Source organism: Micromys minutus (genome assembly GCF_963924665.1).
Source record: "Micromys minutus genome assembly, chromosome: 12".
Taxonomy (NCBI): Eukaryota; Metazoa; Chordata; class Mammalia; order Rodentia; family Muridae; genus Micromys; species Micromys minutus.
In genome coordinates, this window is record NC_137981.1 from 37,279,185 (window position 1) to 37,301,181 (window position 21,997).

The window sequence follows — 21,997 nt, forward strand, 5'->3', positions numbered from 1 at the left end:
CCGGCTTGGTTCAGGCTGCAGGCTTGGGACCCACGTGTGGGGCCTCTCCCCAGACCTTGGTGGTCCAGACCAAACACTACTCAAAAATCACTTTCACACATTCGCTCCTGAGCTCTTGCAGGGTCCGCCCTGGAAGGAGCCCGCTGGAGGACTCTTTCAGTTCCGTCGGTCCCAGTGGGTGGCCGGGAGAGGGGACCTCGCGTCCCTAGCCCTGGGGCGCAGGGGGCCCAGTTCGGGCGGCTCCCGGGGCGGGGCCGACGGCGGGAGGCCCCTCCCCGGGGGCGGGGCGGGGGCCAGCGGGGCTTGGGGGCGGGGCCGGCGGGCGGGCGCGGGGGTGTCCCTCCCTCCCTCGCTCTCTCCGGTAAAGTCTCGCGGTGCTGCCGGGCTCAGCCCCGTCTCCTCCTCTTGCTCCCTCGGCCGGGCGGCGGTGACTGTGCACCGACGTCGGCGCGGGCTGCACCGCCGCGTCCGCCCGCCCGCCAGTATGGCCACCACCGCCACCTGCACCCGCTTCACCGACGACTACCAGCTTTTCGAGGAGCTCGGCAAGTACGGCCCACCCGCCACGCGCGGCGGTCCCCCACCCTAGTCCGGGCGTCCCGGCGCTATGCGGCTTCTCGCCCCACCCCCCGGGCCCTGCACCGGCCGCTGCAGCGCCCCCTCGACCCGCCCCACCCCCAGCTTTTCCCGCGTGCTGCCTCGGGGCCCCTTGGCCCTGGGTTCCCGGTCCCGCAGCCCCCTCCGCGCCCTGCAGCAGCTGCCAGGCTGCTGCACCCGGCGCTGCCGCGGGAACTGCAGCCCCGGGACTGCTCCAGGGCGCCTTCCAGCCCCGCCCCTCCCGCACCCTTTAGACGTTCCCCTCCCTCGACCCAGCCTGCCCACCGCCCCCTCCCCACACGGCTGCCGAGCCCACTCAGCACCGGCTCCTCAGTTCCCACGCGCCTGGCACTCAGGACCCTCCCCAGCTCTGCAGTTCCAGCCCCGCTGCGGTGCCCGGGTGTGGGGAGATGTTTAGTGCTGGGCCCCGCCCCCCCGCTAGTGCGGCTTCCAGGATCCCAGCCTTGCTGCTGGGCAGTGCTGCGGCACCCCCGGCCCCTCCCCCCATCCCTGCAGTGGTCCCAGGAGCCGTGCGCCGCAGCCGCAGCATCCCCCTCCCCTCCGCACTGAGCTGGCCGTCGCCGCAGCCCCGGTCCCCGCCACCCCCACCCGCGGTGCAGAGCCTGGCCACTGCAGCCCCCGCTCTGCCCGCCCCCCTAGATATTTCCAGAGCCCGAGATTGCAGCCCATTTGGCGGGTCACGTAGAGGAAAATAGCACGGGAAAGAGGAGTTACTGCTGTCAGAATCTGAGCTGTCTTTCCTCTATTTCCCTGCTGTCAGTTGAGCTGGGATGCTGTGGGTTTAAGCCAGTTTAGCGGATCTTGAGCCTCACTTTCTCCTAGGCTTAAGGGAAATTTCTCGGAAATCGTACCCTCTGTTTAATCTCCCCTTTCCCTACTTTCAATTATTTCTGCTGAGAGGAGGAACAAGGTCTCCCTCTTCCTTCTCTTCTCTCCTGGTTGCCTTTGCTGGGACCACAAGGCAAACAGTGAGGTGCAGCAGGTGTGTATTTGAAGCATCGCCCACCAGTCTGAGGTTGAGGTTGTTGCTTTGCCCGGGAATTAGATGACGGGGTGGGAGCCAGGTAGTAGTCCACCCGCATCTGTGTAGGGCCATGGGGTGGCCTTACCTTTCTTACATTAGCTGTTGGTTGTCACTACAAGTCTGGTGATGGGAGCATGGCTGTCCTCATCTGAAGTATGTGTGTGTCACTTTGCTTGGCTCCGAGTCCCAGTTCTTTCCCCCTTCTCCCTTCAGGGGTGCCTTCTCAGTGGTCCGAAGGTGTGTGAAGAAGACATCTACGCAGGAGTATGCAGCAAAAATCATCAATACCAAGAAGTTGTCCGCCCGAGGTGAGTGTGTCTTGTCTGGGCCTCTCTTTGAGGATCCCTCCAGAGATTAGATTTCGGCAGGTACCCTGGGAGGTGGGGGAGTATGTGCTTTAGCACTTGGAGATGAGTTGGAATTTCAAGGTGGGTGGACTTAGAAGCCAGACCAGGAGGTGTGAGGGAATTGGAAGTGCTCAGGAAGGGGAAAAATAAAATAAAATTAAGAGATGTGGGAAGTTGTGGGTAGCTGTGGGTAGCTGGAGTGGTCCCCAAAGGTCTGGGGAAGTTCAAGTTCTCAGTGGAGAACTGAGAGGCGGTATATTGTATTGAATGAATAGTTCTTAATTTAGGGTACTTCAAGCCTCTCTTTAGGGCAGTACTGCTATACTGCAGGCTTGTCCTAGCCCTGCGCCCTGGTAGTAACTTAGGGCGGAAATGCCGTAAATGAGCAGTTTTGATGAATCTAGCCTCCCCTGCCCACCAGGCGGCAGAACAGACTCCCAAGGGAAGGAAATCTGTAAACATCAGGGAGGCTGCTCCTGGCGAGGGCTTCTGGGGAACAAATCCTGCCAGATGAACTTGATTCCTTTTTTTTTTTTTTTTTTTTTTTTTTTTTTTTGATCAAATTACAAACTCAACGGTGAAGCAGCAGTTGCAGTCTGTCCTGGGCAGAGTGTGGTGATACCTCATGGTCTCTCAGTCTCAGTGGTGTGGTCTGAGTAGGAGCTGCAGTGCCTCAGTGTGGGAGAATCCACCCTGTAGGCCCTAGAGCCTCACTTGTGAGAGTCTTAAGTACCTAAGTGGGAAGCCAGGGCCTGTCTTTAACACTTCAGATGTACATCTCTGAAGCTGGTATTGGGTGCTCGCCAAACTCACCTCATCTGATAGGTGTAGACCCGGCAGTGCGTGAGGTGACTTGGTCTTGGAGCGCTTCAGGGTACACAGCACAGTGACAGAGGTTATTCGACTCAGAGAAAGGAATTAGGGCCGGGCAATAGGACTCCCATAAATATATTAGGAGCCGGACAGATGCCCTGGGGAAGATGTGATCTTTGGCCAATAATGACGTGAACATTGCTAGGGCAAGATAATAGATGTCCCAAGCACCCAGAAGCTCTAGAGGAATGACAGTGGGCTTCTGTCCTGTTGGCAGTTCTGGGACCTGTTCCATGGGGCTGCGTTCGCCTTCTGGCCTGGGTGTCTCCCCCTGTTCCTGTTACCAAGGCTTGTCTTGTTGTCTCCCACCGGCTGCATCTCCTGTCTCATATGGTTCATGTACATTGGCTTTTAAGTTTCTTTCCGTTGGGAACCTTGAGTCCAAGGCAGTGGTTGTCATAGAGATATGTGGGTGGTCAGATGCCCTCCTCTTCCTGTGGGATGGGGGTACACAGTAGTTGCGTTCTCTGGCAGACACGCTGACTAAGAATGGAAGGGGCAGGCAGGAATGAGGTGAAGATGGGTCTCTCCCTGTGCCCACACAGCCTAGCAAGCCCTGGCATATCAGAAATGTGGCTGATATCTGGTGTCTTCAGTGGATGGTGCAGCCTATGTGCCCACTGGTCCAGGAGTGAGAGAGGGATAGGAAGGTGAGAGTTGAAAACTGGGTGTCTGAAGGTCGATGGTTATGGTGGCTGGAACTACCAACCTTGAGCTTCCATAATCTGCTGCTTCCATATCCACTCAAACTTATCCTCAGCCTGTGGGATAAGCACATCCCTTCCTTTCCCTTCCTCATAGCCTTTCTGCCTTATCCTGTCCTTCCAAACTGGTGTCTTGGTGTTCTTTCCTCTCCTGAGCTGGATGAGATTTAATTTCTCTGCTTTTCTTCTCAACTTGAGAATTCTAGAATAAGATGGTGTGTGTTAGGCAGCAGCAACTCCCCCACTTGAGAGATGGTTGTGCCAAGACTGAGGCTTTGGCTTATGTACCAGGTTAACTTTGGGACAGAGGCTCGTGGCAGCTTGTGGATGTGCTCAGATGCCAAAAAGAGGGGTCAGGAATGTAGAGGTGCCATTGCTGCTTGGAGGCGGGAGAGCCGGAGGGTGTACTGTTAGAGGTGGTATGCTGGTCTGTGGGTGTTGCCACAGGGGTTGGGTCAAGGTCCACACTGGGCTGGTACCCATGGGTTCAGGAGTGAAAACCATGGCTTCTTTGCAGCCTCTCAGTTTACGCTGTATATTTTATAAAGGTGCTGGGGCTGGGGCTGGGTTTCACTTGCTGCTGTCTGTCTGTCTAGGGCTCCGAAGGTGTTGGATTTCTGTGTTTGGGAATGTCATTGCCCCGCTAGGGTCACCAGTGTGAAGGTCTGAGAGGCCCGCTGTACTTGCCGGGATTTCCTGAGGATTTGCTTTTTTCGTGATTTTTCTGTGTTTCGAGCTGAAAGGCATGAAAGTGTAGAGGGCTGCTTTTCCTTGTTGTCCATAATGAGATGGCCCAAGAGGCCCTAGAGAGGCAGCTCAGTGTTCTGGGTGTCACATCTGGATAGGAAGCATTCTTGCGGGAGCTATACTTTCTTGTCATTTTGGCCTCTGAAGCCAACATGGGTGGCTGAGTTATCAAATAGGCTGCTCATACAGGTGTGCATTGAGTGTCCTGTTGGTTTTTTATCTGCAAGCCTGGACGCATAGGCACTGAATGCTATGTAACACCATTGTTTTTGCTTCAGTGCAGTGATGGGTAGGGACTTGGGACTTGTACAGGAGAGCCCATGGTTCTAAGCTTAGCTCTACTAGGCTGAAGGAGGCATTTAAAATAGGCTTGGATGCAGGATCTAGTGGGCCAGGTGACGGCAATGATAAGACGTTATTTTAAGATTTAAGAGCACCCCCCCCAAAGAGCCTGAGCCCTTATGTCTTTTTTTTATTTTTAAATCTTCATATTCCCTTCTTATCTTTATTCATATGCATACAGATTTTCACCTCGTAGAGCATAACATTTTATATCCTGCTCCCTTTGCTTATATCCAAAGCAGTTCCTCCATATTGCTCCAGTTGAAGGGCAACAAATGGTCCTTTCTGATTTCTGTGTAGCTTAGTATTTACCCTTGGAGCACCATAAGAAACTTCCATATTTTGATTATCTGGATTCCAGATCTGTTGACTGAAATTAATACTAGAGTAATGCCCTTGGCCTGAGGAGGGATGCTACCAGAAGCAGTGTTATGAAATCTGCTAAGCATTTGCTATATCATTATTTATTCGTTTGTCTGTATACTTCATGTCAGGAGATTTCTGCTGAAACTAGGTATAAGAAAAGTCTTCCTCTCCATGAGGACCTGGGAGGTAAGAGGAAAGACTTTTTTTTGCTTTGCTTTTGTGTAGGCAGGCTAGCAAAGTACCTGATACACAGCAGGTGTGTGCATATAAAATGGATGAATGAAGAGGGCTAGATATCCAGTTGTGCTTGTTTTTGGGGTTTGGCTCCCAGAGAACTCAGAGTCAAGTTTCTGGAGCACTTGGACCCTGCCAGACGTGGGTTCCCCCATTTTGCTTCGGTGGCCAGGCTGCTTTGGAGAGAACAGATAAAGACTTATGCTTGGGGCATAAAGCAGTTTAGTTTATGACTCCTCTTTTCTTGTCATTAATGGCCTTATAGGACCCCTTCTGGGATTTCCTCTAAGGAGTGACTTTCAATTTCAGTGCCGGTGAAGCTCACTTTGAGTACTGGTTAAGACAGCAGCTCCCTGGCGTCTGTCCTCAGAAATTCTGCTTTGAGAGGCCTAGGGTCCCCAGCATCTGCGTGTTTAACATTTGCTTCAGGTAACCTGTGAGCCATGTTTAAGAAATTAATAGATGGTGGCACTGGTCATTATTCCCAGCACTCTATAGAGACTGAGACAGGATGATTGCCACAAGTTCAAGGCCAGCCTAGGATATATATCAAAGCCCTGTCTCAACACTAACAAAATAGGTAAAATCACAAAGCAGTAGCACCACCACTGCCCCAGTCAGTCACTCTTGGCATCCCCTGGGGTTCACCTCGAACTCCTTTGCCCAGCCTTCTTCACGTGGCATCTCAGGTGGTCTCAGCTGTCATGTGGCCATCTGTGCACTTGAACTGATAGGTGATTAGGAGACTCACCCTGTATCCCCATTTGGGGTGTTACTTTGTGTCTGAGGCTCTGGCAGGCTGAGTATCTGATGTTGTGTGGTATGTTGGCTACCAGAAGGGTAAAGGCTGTCCCTTTCTGGGTCCAGCTGGCCCTGGGGACTGAAATGGGATCCCCTTGAATGGCGCCAGCTGAAAGTCCCCACCCCCTTGGTGTTGGCCTGAGTAGCCCCCATGACATTTGTGTCCCCTGTGGTATCTCCAAGTAAGATTTTCCCGTTAAGGACCTGGGTGAGGGGAGGGGAGGGGAGAAGACCAGGATGGTCTAGGGATGGGAAGAACAGTTAGAAGGTGTACTGCACCTCTGAGGCTCGAGGGGAGGTTCTGTGTAAAAACAAGCTTTTCAGCTGAGGATAAAATAGGCTGATTTTTAGACACAAAGAAATGACTTCCCACATATAAGTGACCGAGTGCCACTGAATGCTTCCTTGCCGTGCATGGGGTGTGCGGGGGCGCAGGGTGGAGGTCTCATCTCCATGCCAAGGCTTCTGCTTGGCTACTTCTGTCATACAGTCAGGATGAGAGGTGTGGAACTTAGTTACAGGACACTGACTTGTCACCTTGTCCTCCTACCCACCACCCCAGAAGGAACTGGGGTGCTGTGTTGGGTGGAATGCAGGTTAAAATGTGTCCCGTTCTGTAAAAGAGGACCCTGATTTTTTTTTTTTTCTTTTCTGTTGCTTGACATTATATCCTTGTCAGAGCTGTGCTGAAACCCTAGAGGGGAGTGACCGGCCCCATTCTTCCCCGAGGCTGGAGCAGGGAGTGGGGCCAGGTGTGGTCACCTCCCACTCCCCATCTAGGGCTTGCTACTTCCTGAACAGCTTTGGCAGGCAGATAGAGGCTGATCCCATGGGTGCCAGAGGGTGCTGACAGAAAGTGACGGGTACTTTGCACTCTCGAGTGCCTCTGTACAGGCCCTTCACCACCTGCACATACCCAGACAGATGTTGCCTTGTGGAGGCATAGAAGATCGGTTCTGGGTTTGTTTTGAGCTTTAGGTACATACAAGAGTTTTCCTGGTGTTCAGAACAATGAGTCTTTAGGCTGTATGGTCTTTGAATCCCCTTGAGCTGTATCAACCCTCCCTGCTTGCTCTGTGTTTTGCCCCAGGTCTCAAACTGTGTAGTTAAGGATGACCTTGAACTCCTGATCTTCCTGCCTCCACCTCCCAAGGGGTAGGGTTTTATCTTTTTAAACACTGGTTCTAGTCTGTGATGAATCTTCATGTTAGCCTGCAGCTCTCTATCCAGCACCTCAGATAACTCTAAGCCTAGCAGAATAAACCTCTCCCACCACCTCAGTCTTCTGTACCCACATTTTTTTTGGAACTCTGGTGGGGGCATTTCTAGCCACTCCCCCCACACATACATCATTTCTACTTCCTGAGCCCTATCACCATCAGCAACAGCAGATTCCCATCTGCTCCCCTCTTTTCTCCTCCCTCTCTTTCCCCTCCCCCTCCCTTGCTGCTGCCCTGGGAGGAGCTATTTTTAGGGGCTGCTTCCTGGGATGTTTTACTTGGGGCTGGTTACCATGAAGGAAATGTCACCAAAACAGTGGGCAAAGGCTAGGGGCACCCACGAGGGGCATGGAGCTGACCCTGCTTTGACCCTAAAAAGTAGCCATAGTACCCACAGACAAGCCTTGCCTTCTTGGGACTTGCTAGTGACCCCATGGGGATTTTGTCAGTCAAAGCTGGCTTGGAGCTTGAACTCTTGACGCCTTTTGCCTCTCCCTCCTTGGTTAGCCTTTTCTTGTCTTGAGAGCCAGAGGCCATGGTGAGGCTCAGGACTTTCTGTTGTCTGACTAGAACTGTTTGAGTTAAAGCTGGAGGCAGGGTATTTGTATGTGTAAGGGACAGAGCCAGAGGGGGTAACATGGGTACATTTCAGGTACTGCTCCCCTGTATTCATAACCACCAGCCAGTTCCAGATGCATGCTTTTGAAGGCACTAGAAGACTCTGTACTTCCTTCAGTCGGAGATTCTTTGCACCTTCAAAGAGGAAGGGATCTAGTTAGCATCATGGTGTCATGGGGAGGTCAGTGGGATTGTGGGTGGAGATCCTCTCTCATTGGTGCCCATGGGGTGATGCTGCCTATAAGCAGCAGGGGAAGGTGGATCATGTCATGGCAGCCCTGTACTGCCCTGGCTTCTGTTCCTCAGAGTGATGCCCAAGGAGTCAGAGCAGGGTTTCAGCTGTGTGCAAAGGGAAGGTGGTTGACTCAGGAGGGCAACAAGTGAGACCCCCTCCATCTGGGGTCAGAAATCGGTGGGGCTGCCGGGGGCTTCTCACACCTGATGCTGAGGTCACAGGCACAGGGGTGCAGAGGGAAAGGGAAAGATGTCATTGAGATTGAAACTCAACAAGAGTCCTTATAGCCATAACATGGTCTTGTGTCCTTTCTGACTTGCAGAAGGCTGTATGTTTATGTGATAACAGACCTCTAGTGCTGGCTTTTGTGGTTTTAGAGAAATGTTGCTAAATCAGTGTGTAGGTCCTTGGCAGGGCCATGGAGAATCAGTGGCCAGTGCTCTTGGCCTTCTAATCCTTGAGAAACGAAGGCAGATGTATTTGGAGTAGGCGTCTGTTGTGCAGGAGAGAAGAGGCACTTGTGGGGTTCTCTGTGCCACTTGCTGAGTGCTGTTACAGTTGTCTTACCATCTGATTACCATTTCTGCTCCCCTTGCCATATCTGGTCACTCCTTGCTTGCTGCCTTGCCTGTGAACCTGTGGTGTTCTAGACCAAGTCCTGAAGCACCTGGGCAGAAGGTTGAAGAGGCAGTGTTTCCAGTTATCCCTGTTTCCCAGGGCCTGGCTCTGCCCAAGCAAGGCCAGGAAAGCTGGGACGGGCTCCTAAAAAGGCTGCTTCTGCTTTCTGATCCTGATGCTACCTCGGCAGTTAAGGGAGAAAACCTTGCAAGAGGGCTGTCTGTGGTTGTAGCTAGGCTGAAGGCCTGCAGGGTGGGTCTCCATGGCAATAGCACACAGGGGGGCAGGAAGTGGCCCTGTGTAAAGAGGGGGGAAGTGGCTGTTGTCAAACAGGAAGGGGGGGCTGGGCTGTGGGGTGGGAGGAACCTTACAGAAAGGTGGGTGAGAAGGAGGGTCAGCTAGGGAAGATCCAAGTTACTTTAAAGTAGTCACTGAGGAAAGGAGGGAGGCTGGCTTTGTGGCAAGAGTACCTGCTGGTTTTTCCTTCCCTTGATATGCCAAGCCTAGGCCTGGTCCCACCACCATGGACCAAGCAAGCTCAATGGCTTCACCTCTTTTAATGTTGAGGATGCTGTGTTCAAAAAAGGTACTCTAAAAATTTTCTGTTCCTGCTAGTGTAGAACAGTCCTGAGAAGACTATAGAATAGGAGGTCTGGGGAGAAAGAGATGAGATGTGACCACTAGATAGGTCAGGCTGTCATGGTGTAAGAGACTGTGGTAGGCAGAAACCACATGGCTCACTGAACAGAGAGCTTGGGGATGGCAGGATGCCATAGCCAGTAAGACTGAGGAAGAGGAGGCATCTTGTGGTCAAGCACTCCTGGGCTGGCTTGTTCTCTGAGTGATCCCCCCTCTTGCTTGACTTCATCTGCCAACTGTAGACTTGCACAGGCTTCACCTCAGAATGACAATGGAGGATCTCAAGGGAATCCTAAGAAGTCAGAGGGTTCAGTTGGTGCAGTCACATTCAGTGTCTGCCCAGGTGGAAGGGAGAGCCTCTGACTCTTTTGTGATCACTGGCAATGTGGGTGAGCACTCGAGCTGGGGAAATGGCTCCATCACTAAAGTGTTAGTCCTGTAAGCATGGGTGAGGGCGAGAGTGTGGATCTCCAGGAACTCACATAAATGCTGAGCTGGCATGGTGGCCCACCTGGAATTCTAGCTTTGGAAGACAGAGATAGGGAATCTCCAGAACAAGCTGGCTAGCTGGCAAAACTAACCACACTTACAAGCTTTAGAAGATTTGATTGAGAGACCCTACTTTGGTGTAAGTAAAAAGAGTAACCTGTGGGGCAGTGGGGGGTGGAGGGCACATGCCTTTAATCCCAGAATTCTGAGTTCAAGGCTAGCCTGGTCAGCAGCCAGAGCTACACAGAAAATCTCCTGTGTGTGTGTGTGTGTGTGTGTGTGTGTGTGTGAGAGAGAGAGAGAGAGAGAGAGAGAGAGAGAGAGATGACTTAACCTTGGGTTTTCATATGCAAAAATGTATACATATACGCATGTGTATGCACACACTTAGGGCACACATACACACACACATATGAAAAATGGACAAAGGGAAAAGACCAGACCCTTGGAAAAGAGTGTGCTAAGCACTCTACCGAGTTAACGTTTTTAATCTTCAGGTATTGCTGTTTCTGTTCAAGAAGTATGAAACTACAGACTGGGGTTGTGGCTCAGTTGATGGGGTGCATATGGAGCAAGTATAAAGTCATAGATTAGATCCTAGGCACATAAATGGGCTGTGGTGGTACCTATAACCCCAGTACCTAACAGGCAGGAACAAAGGGATCAGAAGTTCAAGGACAGTTTTGGTTGCATACCAAGTTTAAAGACAGACCATCTCACCATAAATGGGTGGGTGGGTGGCTGGATGGATGGGTTCTGTCCAAAAGGTAAGTGACTGGCTCATTTGCCACCTTTCAGTTTTAGTCAGATGTTATCTTGCTGATGCTTCCCCTGCACTTTACTTAAACTTAGCTCTTCTCCTGACCCCTGCTGTGCATAGCACTAACTTCAGGTCTAGTGAGTTTCTTGAGTCTGTGTCCCCTTTGACCAGTTTGTTCATCATTGTTTTTCAACCTTCAGAGCAGTGCCTCTTGGGTAAAGAGCTCAATAAATACTTTGTGAAGATGTGAATGAGGCTCAGGCGCATTTAATAAGTTGGTGGAGTGGCAACCCTTCCAAACCCAATGTGTTAATTGCTCTACCTTGTGGCTTAGACCCAGAGCAAAGACCAAAGCACAGCTCTGGGGTTCCAAGAAGCTATGAGTCTTGCCAAGAGAGTGAGGCTTGGCTCCTTGGGAATTCGGCTTGGACTAAGTGGGAAGCTGGACCTTGGGCAAGCCCCCTCAAGGAGCCGAGAGCTTCTTGTCTTCCCTCTGCTCTGAGTCACTGGTAAAGCCACTTGTCCTTATTTTTAGTGTTGCCGCTGTTGTGGGGCTGTAACCATTAGCCAGTAAGAGACTTAAGAGAAGAGATAAACATTAATCTTCCAGGCCTTCCCTCGCCACCTCCACATTACAAGATGCTGTTCTCTCACACCTGCCCAAGAGCTGTGGGTCAAGGGTGGTGAGCTGAATGGTCAGAGATGGGGGGCGGGGAGGGTGTCTGCAGTTGGTGCAGTTGGCTTGCTTGATGTCTTGGTTTCAAGACCAGGGCTAGGAGAAAATGTGGTTTGCCCTGTCATATGTCTAGATATGGGAGGAACAAATACACCCCCATCAAGCAGGTTTATTGCTGCTTTCTTGAGTGTTTGAGATGGTCGAAGTCTGTGGCCTTCTATCAGGGACCAAGAGATACCAAGAAACATTGGGAATTGGGAATTATACAGGGTTCTCCTGGCTACGTCCTGGTTGTTGGCCATGCTGAACCTGAAGGTGGGAAGAAAGGCCTGACCCAGATCTTGGGCAGCTGGGATGGATTAACTGTGTAGTAGGAACTAATCTCTGCCTGTCCCCACCTCTTACAAAGCAGAGCTGTTGCTAGAGGGAAGGTTTAGGATGAAGCTGAGGGTGACTGGAAAACATTGTAAGGGAGTTCCTTCCGCTCTGCCATCTTTGCTTTCTCTCACAGTGACTGGCTGGCATTTGATGCCCTTCTTCCTTCTCTGGGCCTTAGTTTTACCATCTACAAAAGAAGTAATCAAGCTGGGTATGGTGGTGCATACTTTTGATTCCAGCACTCAGGAGGCAGAGGCTACCTGGTCTGAGTTCCAGGCCAGCCTGGTCTGCAGAGTGAGTTCCAGGACAATGAGGGCTACACAGAGAAACCCTGTCTTGAAAAACCAAAAACAAATAAGGAATAATCGGACCCCCTACATGGCACAACCATTGAGTGGGTTATAGGACACTTTGAAGGGACACTTTAAAATAGAGGTGAGTAGAGTAGAGGTAAGATAGGAAGGAATCCCTATCAGGAGAGGCAAGCTCAGTTTGGTAGTTTTGCTAGCTTGTATGAGACATGAGTTCAATACCCGGCACTGCATAAACCGTGAATGGTAGTGTACAGCTATAATCGCAGCGTTCGAGGTAGAGACGTGAAGTCATCATCTTCAGCTGCGTGGTGATTTGGGGGCCAGCCTGAACTACATAAGGCTCTGCCTTAAAGGCAGAGTGGAGGACTTGATTATCCTGGAGAGCTGGATTGGATTGGATTCTGTTCCCTAACACCTGGGAGTCTCCAGGTGATGTCATCACCTTCTCTCTGTCTGGAGAATGGGTGGTCTAAGCCTCATCATCTTTCTGGCTGTGTTACTTTGGGCAGGTTACTCTCTCTTACTATGCCTCAGTTTCCTTATATATGTAACGGAGCAAAACAGATCTCTTCCTCACAGAGTTTCTGTGAAGTCCAGACTCTGCCTGGCATTCAGTAAAGTTTATCCAGTGATGGTTAATTACTGCTGCTGCTAAGGTCAAGCTCTTACTGAGCCCTGTTTGCATAGTAAAGACCTCTGGCAAGTACAACTTAGAACCAGGAACCCTCTTTTAGGGACTTAAATAGCAGTTGTGAGAAGTCTGAGAGATGCCGTGAAAGAACCGGGAGATGGTTAGGAAAGGAAAAAATCACATCCTACCCAGGAGAGGGGAGAGGCTTCATGAAAGACATGACATTGGCCAAGTTGAAACAGTAATGCTGACTACACATTGCTTTGGGGCTTGGCTTCTCTGAATTCAGACCTAAGAGCACGCCGAAGAGGAGAAAATATGTGTCCCTTTCTCTTTCTGTCTCCTATAGCTGCATAGTTAAGCATGAAGACACACCTCACGTGTGCGGCAAGCCTTTCTTCAATCCCACCTACTGCTGCTATTGTTTTTAAAATATTTTCATTACACGTATTTACTTGTGTGTGCACACATGTATGTGCATATGTGCCTGTGCCACAGCATGTGTGTGTGGTTGTGGATAAGAGAATAACTGTGGGAGTTGATTCTCTCCTCTGTGGGTTCCGGGGAGCCCTCTGGTCGTCAAGCTTGGTGGCAAGAGCTTTAGAACCAGTTGCTGATTCCATAATTGCTATTATTTCAGTTCATCGGTGCCTTGATCACCCACATCGTCCCTGTCAGCAGCACTGTGCTTAGGGTTGTTAAAAGGACCACGTAAGAGAATCAGCGTGGAGCTAGCATGGTGACTGCTATGTTTCAGACTCCGTAGACCTCGGCTTAGCCTTCCTGTATCCTTGGTTTGGCTTTCCAGTTGCAGTCACCTATGATCAACTGTGATCCAAATTTCTGGAAGATTCCAGAAATAAGCAACTAATAAATTTTAAATTGCATGTTGTCTGAGTAACGCGATCAGATTTCTTGCCATCCCGCTCCATCCCACTCAGGATCTGACTCATCCACATATCCACACAGCATACGCTACTTGCCCGTTAGTCACTTAGTGGCCTTCGTGGTTATCAGATTGATCAGCTGTTGTGGTGCCTCAGTGTTTTTCCCCCCCTCTCTGTTCCTTGCACTTTGTCTTTTGCCTCCACTCCTGATGGGCTGGCATTACAGGTGTGTGCACACCTGTTTCAGTTGTGGGGTTTGTTTACTTTTATAATACTAAGGATCAAACCCAGGACCTTGAACATGCTTGGACAGATTCTGTAACAATGAACTATATCTCTCAGTCCGTGGGTTTGGAGACACCGTCTTAGTCTGTAGCCTAGCCTGGCCTTGAACTGGTGCTCCTCCTGTCTCTCCTTCCTGATCACAGGAATTAGAGACATGGCCACCATACCTACCATTGCAGGGCTTTTGTGAAGTGTTTGGTACTGTCTGGAATTTCATGTAAATCAATTGATAGTCTTCAAATATCCACTGTGGCTGAGGGAGGTCTGTTGGTATTCAGAACAACTCACTCTGTAGACCAGGCTGGCCTTAAACCCAGGCATCTGCCTACCTCTGTCTCCTGAACGCTGAAATTAAAGACATATGCTACACCCTCCCCTAAATTCTTAGCACCCTAACGCAATGAAATATCTGTTGTAGAGGAAGGAGACCAAGGTTTAACTAAAGACCTAGATTTAAATTCTAATGTGCCACTCACTGGTGCTTTACCCCAAGCCGCCCCCCCTGCCCTCCCCCCACCCCCATCTCATTTCTTCACCAGGAATGGGTAGTCACAACAAATTGGCAGAAATGCCTAGATGGTGTCTGAGAAAGGACTAAGAATGGCCAGGTAGCCAGAGCTAGAACAGATGGCTAATGACTTTTGTTTACTTTTGTCTCATTTAGATCATCAGAAACTAGAAAGAGAGGCCCGGATATGCCGACTTCTGAAACATCCAAACATTGGTGAGTGTCTAGCAGAGTCTGAGCATTTCATAGAATACAGGGAGGGCAGAGGTTGGCTTTGTGTTTGTGCAGTTACCTCTGGTCATGGAGCTTCACCTGGTGTCTTATTTGCCTGAATAGGATGGTGAGTTTTAGGGCTTTGTTTAGAGACCTGGGTGCTTCCTTGGCTGTGCCATCTCAAATTCTTTCTCCTTCTGTCTTTGGGCTGACATTTAGTCCTCAATGTGTGAGGTTCCGGGCTACCAGTCTGCCAGCATCCCTCACCAGAGGTCATCCATAGCCTTCGTGAAAGGCTCAGAATTTTGTTCCTGAACCTAAAAGAGTTTTGTCTCTCTTGAAGTGTCCTGCACACTCTGGGGGTTTCCATGGCACTCCTGTTTGTGTTCCGTAGAGCCAGAGAAGCACAGTGCCCGCCCGCTTGGCTTCTCTGGAGAAGGAATGGCAAGGGCTGCTCAGATGAGGAAGGAGAAAAGCTTGAGAGGATCTCTCCCCGCTCCCACCCCAGCTGGGGTACAAGAGCACATTGTTGGTTGTTCTAAAGCCTGAGGAGACTCGCCTACCATAGCCCACTCTGGCTCAGTTTTACATTGTTCAGCTGAAAAAGTCTTTGCCAAAAGTGTTGGCTCTGATCTGTTGCTCCTTACAGAAGGGACAGAATCTGGGCTGACTACAGTATTTGAGTAGAAAGCCCAGTGTTGACTTGAAGCAGGGAGCATCTCCTAGGTTTTCCTGAAATCCCTGAATCATCACAAAAGACAACACGTGTTCTCCTCAGGCATGGCCTGAGTATCCAGGCTCCCACAGTGCCCCAGAGGCTGCCTGCGTAGCTCTTGGTGGTAGGGCTGAGAGGATCGCTGAAGAAGCTTGATGCTGCCTCTAAAGCCACCCAGCCTCTGGCTTTCCAGATCTCAGGGCTTAGTGTGAGCCTCTGTGTGGAGGAGCTGAGGTGGAGCTCCAACGCACTGAGAGAAGAACAGCCCTGAGGTAACCAGAACTGCAATCTTGCAAGGCTTTATAGATCACAATCAGCAACTTGGGTTACACCTGAAGCTGATTGGCATCGCCTCTGCTTCACCTGCTGCGGTGCCTTTCACAGCACCAGTGTCCTTAGCCAGGGATGGCCCAAGAGCTGCAGGAGCTCCTGGGTAGCCTTTGAGATTAGACTTTCACCAGTATGCTGCCATAGATAGAGAGAAACATCAGAAAAACAATCACAGAATGAGGCGTGTTCATCACAAAATTTGGCTAGTTTGGTGCTGCAAATGGTATTTTTATTACTTTCAAATATTTTAAAATGAGATTTCATACATTGAACCAAAAGGCTTGGCTCTGAAGCTACCTACTGCCCACCATTGGGAGAGGTAGCATATGTGAATTGTGTGGAGGTAATGACTTAGCTCTGCTTCATCTGGGACGTGTTGGGTTGACCATGAGAGGGTGAGGATTTAGGAATGACAACTGAGAAGTCAACAAGAAGGGTGACAAGGGGCCTAGCCTAAAAAGTTTCCAGCCTTCCTGTTATTATTTATAGAAACACGTTTATATTGTCTATAACCTCTCACTTTGTGCGATTTGATACCTTCCCCCCTCTGCACTTACCTCAGAATAAAGGTAGAGGGAGGAGCCATACATTCCCTGTGTCTAAACTGTTGTCAAACTGTAACACCCAGGAGAAGCAGGCATGGGAAAGTCAACTTTGGTGACTTTTCAGATTGCCAAAAAGTCTTCCATTTTATGGCAGCTCATGGGTCCTGAGGCATGTGTTGGTCTGAAGAGTTGGGTTAAGAGTAGACAGAAAGAAGGGCAAGCCAGGACTGTTCTGAGAACATTGTCTGGCTGAACTCTCTGGCTTCTGGTGGGAACCAGGACTCCTAGAGATGTGGCTGAGCTCTTGGTCCAGGAGGCATGGGTTGCCATGGATCTGAACCTGGCTTGTGGCTGAGAGGAGACCAATTGTGCCCTTCATTCACTGTTCTTCTCCCCACTGCTACGTCCTCAGACTATTTAGTTCTACCGTTTTAAACTCCATGCAGAGAGAGACAGACATTCATCCCATCCAGTAATTGCACGGATAAAAAGGCCTAGAGCAGAGATCAGATCTTCAGCCTCTGGCTGTTGTCAGACTTGGTAGCGTTAGTACATATTTTGTGCTGAGTTAGAACTTGTTGGGAGAGTGAACCCTAATGGAAACTGTGGGTTCTGGGTCATGATGCATCATTGTAGGTCTGGTATGGGATGTTCATGAACCTGTACATGGGAGTCAGAGGTATATGAACCTTTTGTTCAGTCTTGCCGTGAACTGTTATTAAAAAGTAGAATTAATTAAAAACAAGCGAACGAGTAAGGTGCCGCTGTTAAACTCGGAGTGTGGGGAGAGTGGCTAGTTGTAGGGAGTTGTGCGGAGGAGCTGGCTAAGGCTGATGGTCTGAAGTCTGAATGGAGTGCATGCTACCTGTGATCTGCTTGCTCTCTGTTCTGAATTCCTCTAATGAATAGACTCTGTCTTCCTTCGTGCTGAGCTGCTCCAGCAGTTTCGATCACAGCCTGGCGTCTGTGGTTTAAAGCAGTGCTTCTCAAACTTTTATGTGCTTATGAATCAGCCAGGGATCATGTCAAAATTCAGATCCTGATTCACTAAGTCTTGGCGGGGGAGGGGGGAGGGGAGCTGAGATTTCTTCCAGCTTCAAGGTCTCCAGGTGATGTTCATGCTTTGGTCTGTGGTCCATCAGTCAGTTTGTGACTTTGCAGTCAGGTTCGCTGGGTTTGGATTCTGACTTCCTATTTAGAGGCTGTCACTCCAGCAAATTATTTAACCCCTAAGTGCTTGCCTGCTTTGTCCTTTGTGTCCCTTTGTGGAGTCAGCAGAGGGTTCTTAAAGGGAGATAGTGGGAGACAGAGAGCATACAAACCCAAGCAGAGATTCTGAATCCCAGCTCCCCCACCCTTGCCCCAGCTCAGCTGTTAAATTATTCAAGCCTGGCCGCAGTAAACCTTGGGCCCAGGACCCATTCAGCTGATAGTAAATGTAGCAAAAGCATTTTTGCAAAGAAAAAAGAAACATTGTGACTGAGCTCGCCTTAATCTTTCCTCCGTGTTGGGAAGGCTAACACCAGCTACAGATGGCCTCTTGGGGACAGACTGAGTTCTGTCTGAGATCCCTGTAGTAGTAGTAGCAGCTCATTCCTGCTTTGTTATTGTTGAGGACATTTGGAAAGCATTCCTTATTTTAATTTTAAGTGTGTGTGTGTGTGTGTGTGTGTGTGTGTGTGTGTGTGTGTGTGCATGCATTCATGGGCAAAGTGAATGCAGGTGTCCTGGAAGACTTGAGGTATTGGATACCGGTGGAGACAGTTACAGGAAGTCCTGAGTTGCCCAAGGTGGGTGTGAGAACTAAACCCTGGTCCTCTGCAAGAGCTGAGTCATCTTTCTAGCCCCAGTTACAGACATTTTTAACAGATGCCTTTTTAGTATTGCTTTTGTTGTTGTTGTTGTTTTGAGAAAGACTTTCAAAGTAAATATGGCAGACTGTTGGTAGTTTGTGAGGAATTGGAAATAGCCAGTCACAGAACTTGGGTTGTAGCTTTCTTGGTCCATGAGAGTGTACAGTGTTGAGTAATCCTTCTGTAGATCTGTCCCTTTCCCCACTGATTTTAGAGTATAGTAATTAGGTTTATTGCTGAACTGCAGTCATGGTTTGTTCCTGTCTGTAGACTTGGCTTGGTCATCTTGGTCTTTGTGTCTTGTAATTACTATAAAATGGGCTGGGTGTCTGATGACATTATTTCATGTGTCTATAGTACCATTTATGTAACTAGTTACATATTTGTATAATTGTTAGTTGGAGACTGTTATCTTCTTCCTGGGGTAAGCTCCCTAGTGTTGGGGCCTGGCTTCTTCTCTTCACAGCTCCACATATAGCAGCTTCTGCTTCAGGGTAGCCAGCTAATGAATATGCTGAACCAATTAGAATGGCTGGAGCAGGCAGGGAAGGCATGGCTTTCAGTTCTACAGTGTGACTTTGAACTTTTTTTTTTAGCCTGTTTCCTCTCCCTTTGGTGGGGGTGTCTGATGGAATTAAAGTGGGGATTCAGTAAAGTCCTCTCATAAAATAGTTCCCATGGGTTAGGAATGTAGCTCAGTTGGCACAGCGCTTGCCAGTCATGAACAGGACACTAGGTTCAATCCCTAGGACTGCATAAACAAGGTGTAGCTAAACAATGTGCCCATAATCCCAATGCTCAGGAGGAAGCAGAGAAGGCAAAATCAGAAACAAGGTTATCCTCGGCTAGGTAGTGAGTTCAAGGCCTGCCTTGGTTACATGAGGTGCTGTCTTAAAAAAGTAACACAGTGGTTGGCACATAGGAACAGCTTAATTAAATCATAGTCATTTTAATTTTAATCAAGAATCAGCTGTGCTTAACATGGCACAGTTAATTTTCTCTTCCTTGCCCTTAGTTCCTATTAATTTTCTTTACAAATTAAAAGAGAAGAAAGAAAGATAGCAGTGTCATTCAGAACCCCCTTGTCCTGGCATGCCAGTCTGTCGTGCCTGGGCTTTATATCAGAACCTTTGGGGCAGGGTGGCCTGGAAGGATTAGTTTACTGCTCCTGTGCTAATCCCCGCCCACCTGCACTCTGTGTGTGGCCTTCCTCCAGAAGGGCAAAGACCTAGGTGTCTGAGCCTCTGGCCCTGCTCCTAGACCTGCAGTGCTGGGAGGGTTGGAGTATTGGGAGGAGGTTGTCCAGGTGAGGCCAAGCCCAGCAGGACAGGGCACTTGGGCTCCCTGGGGAGTGGTTGTTAGCATGCTACCTGCTGTCCTGTCAGCTCAGCACCTTGCTACTGTTAGTCAGCTCCCTAATGAAGCTGGTCTTTGGCTTCTGGGACAGCTGATTTCCAGGGGATTATTTGTATTACACACTTTAATGCTTTTTCATAGCAATTTTTTTAATTAAATGGAAAGTCCTTTTGGAAGCACAGGAGCAGCCGCAGCAGGACTCGGGATGAAGCACTGACTGAGACCAGAGAAGTGAAATGAGGGGGAAGGAAGAAGGCTTTGGGGAGCTCCACAGGGTCTGGGTTCAGTGTGGGGGGGGGGGCAGCAGGTGATCTAACTGTGGCTCCTTCATTCTAAAAGCCCTCCCTGTCCCTTGCACACCAGAGAAGTGAGGTTTGCAGAACCAGATAAGATCGACAGGATGGGCAATGTGGTTGTTAGCCCTGGATCCGGGCCTGGCAGGCCTCTGAGTCCTCATTCCTCCTGTGAGAAAGGGAGCTGTGTTCAGTACCTTGTGGCAGCTGAGTTGGTGTTTTGCTTTCTGGCTGCTCTTGCTTCCTCGGTTGAAGGGGACACAGGAAGTGCCCCAGCCCTCAGGGAGGCTTGGCACTGGAAGGTGTAGCAGTGTGGGTCTGCCAAGGAAGTGGCACCATGATTTTTCCTGCCCAACATCCTACCAGTTGCTTTGGTGTCAGGCCATTCCTGAAACGCTCTGGAAGGTTTTCCTGTAACTGCTGAGGATCGTAGCAGAGGTCGGCGACGCGAAGGCAGTCCTTTGAAACCAAAGGTTCCCTATAGGAAGAGTTTGGGTGAGAGGAGAGACAAGAACGCCCACATAGGTAGCCAACACAAATCCCGATTGTATTAGAGTGATCTCAGGGTTGGCATTTAACTCAGGGGTGGCTTTGTAGTCAGAGCTAGAGAGAAGACCTCAGAAGACATCAAGTTGATCTATTTTGCCCGAGAGCCATAGAGGCGGGCATTGAGAAGGGTTGTGCTTGCCGGCCCTTCCTTGCACTTGATGCCTTCTCTGCCCACTGCCCTCTTGTGCCATCTATATATGGTTGTAGGCACATTTGTGAGTCCTCTCTCATTGGCTCTGTTGCTTTGCTGCCTATATGGGCTGGCCACATATCTTACAGGCTGCAGTCGAGTGGACTGGCTTTTGGAGTCTGGGACCCACCAGTTAGTAACTATTTAAATCACCGAGAAACCTGCAGTTCAAGCCTCTGTGGTTCTGTTCTGTAAAATGGAAGTAGCAGTCATCTAAGGGCACTGTAAGAAACTCCTTGAACACTCTGTCCTTCCTAAATGTCATCACCAGCCTAAGATCTGGCACACGGTATTGCTCAAGATACACATATAGAATCACTAGTGTATGACATAAATCTACCCCAAGGCTGGTACACAGTATACACTGAGCAAACGGTTGTTACGACTGCACATGTTGGTACATGCCGGTTGTCCTAGTGCTCCAGACAAGAAGGTAGAAGGATTGCCATAAGCTCTAGGCCAACTAGGCTACACAGCAGTAGTCTGTCTCAAAAATAAATAAGGGCTAGGTATAATGGCATACTGCCTCTTTAATCCCCAAACTGGAGAGGGCAGAGGCAGGCAGATCTCAGATTGACGCCAGTCTGGTTTTCTTCACGAGTTCTAGGCCAGCCAGGGTTATACAGTGGGACTCTGTGTCAAAAATAAAGGGAGGGGAGGGTGTATATGGAAGAACAGAAAATGTGACTCAGTGGGTATTGTGGCTCAGTAGGTAGTGTTTGCCTATATACATGAAGTCCTGGATCACCCAGCACCACATTAACTAGGTGTGGTGACATATATCTGTATGTCTAGCATTTGAAAGATAGAGGCAGGAGGATCACAATTTCAAGGTTGTGCTCAACTGCATATTGAATTTGGGGTTGTATATACACGAACCCTGTCTCAAAGCAGTTGCGGTCTTGGTTGCTTGAGTATGTGTGTGGCCTGCTCCACATGCCTTTCTGATGGGTTCTCCCTTTCCCCAAACCCTTTCATTCTCCTCCCAGTTGCTCCTCTAAAGAACCCCTGGGCTCTCCCATCTTGTCTGCATCTATTCTGTGCCACACATTGTGTCTTAGGTGCACCTTCTGTGGGACTAGCTCCTCGAGAGAGTCTTGCTTTTCTCCATCTCTGATTTTCTTCTATCTCTTGGCCTCGGTCTGTAGCAGAAACCAAGCACTAGTCTCTTGTGACTGTGTACCTGTGGCCCAAAGGGTACTAGGCACATTGCCACTTTTCTCTGGAGCATCTTCAGAAGCAAGCCCTATGAAGCTGACGAGATGGGGCTGGGTGGGGTTACTACAGAGAATAGGATTTCTGAGTTCTTTTCTGCTAATCTCTGTTCCCATCTCCTCTCTTACAGTGCGTCTCCATGACAGTATTTCTGAAGAAGGGTTTCACTACCTCGTGTTTGACCTGTAAGTGCCACTTTCTGAGGGTGTGGGGACCTTCCTCTCCAGCTGGCTGAGAATGAAAGCTTGGGAGAGGCTAACCTGGGCCTTCAGCCTCTGCTGAGGGCTCCTTCCCCTTGCTTGAGGAAAAGATCTGGTGAAGTTTCTCTGGGGATGAGTGTGCCTGCCCAGAGCCACTCCCCTCAGTGTCTCATTGTTCGATCACTGTCTCCTAGAGCCTGAGCCCCAGGGTGGCCTTGCTCCCT

At 49.8% G+C, this 21,997-nt stretch overlaps 1 protein-coding gene across 8 annotated transcripts in view; it reads left to right on the forward strand.

Moving 5' to 3' along the window:
• The first annotated feature begins 386 nt into the window (after positions 1-386).
• Positions 387-21,997, forward strand: part of CAMK2G (calcium/calmodulin dependent protein kinase II gamma) — a 57,485-nt gene continuing 35,874 nt past the window's right edge. For all 8 annotated transcript variants that reach the window (XM_080926917.1, XM_080926920.1, XM_080926919.1 and 5 more), the window contains exons 1-4: positions 387-549; positions 1,856-1,950; positions 14,471-14,530; positions 21,704-21,758. In XM_080926917.1, the coding sequence (XP_080783043.1) occupies positions 485-549; positions 1,856-1,950; positions 14,471-14,530; positions 21,704-21,758 (275 nt within the window). In that variant the 5' untranslated portion in view covers positions 387-484. The remainder of the gene's footprint in view (positions 550-1,855; positions 1,951-14,470; positions 14,531-21,703; positions 21,759-21,997) is intronic.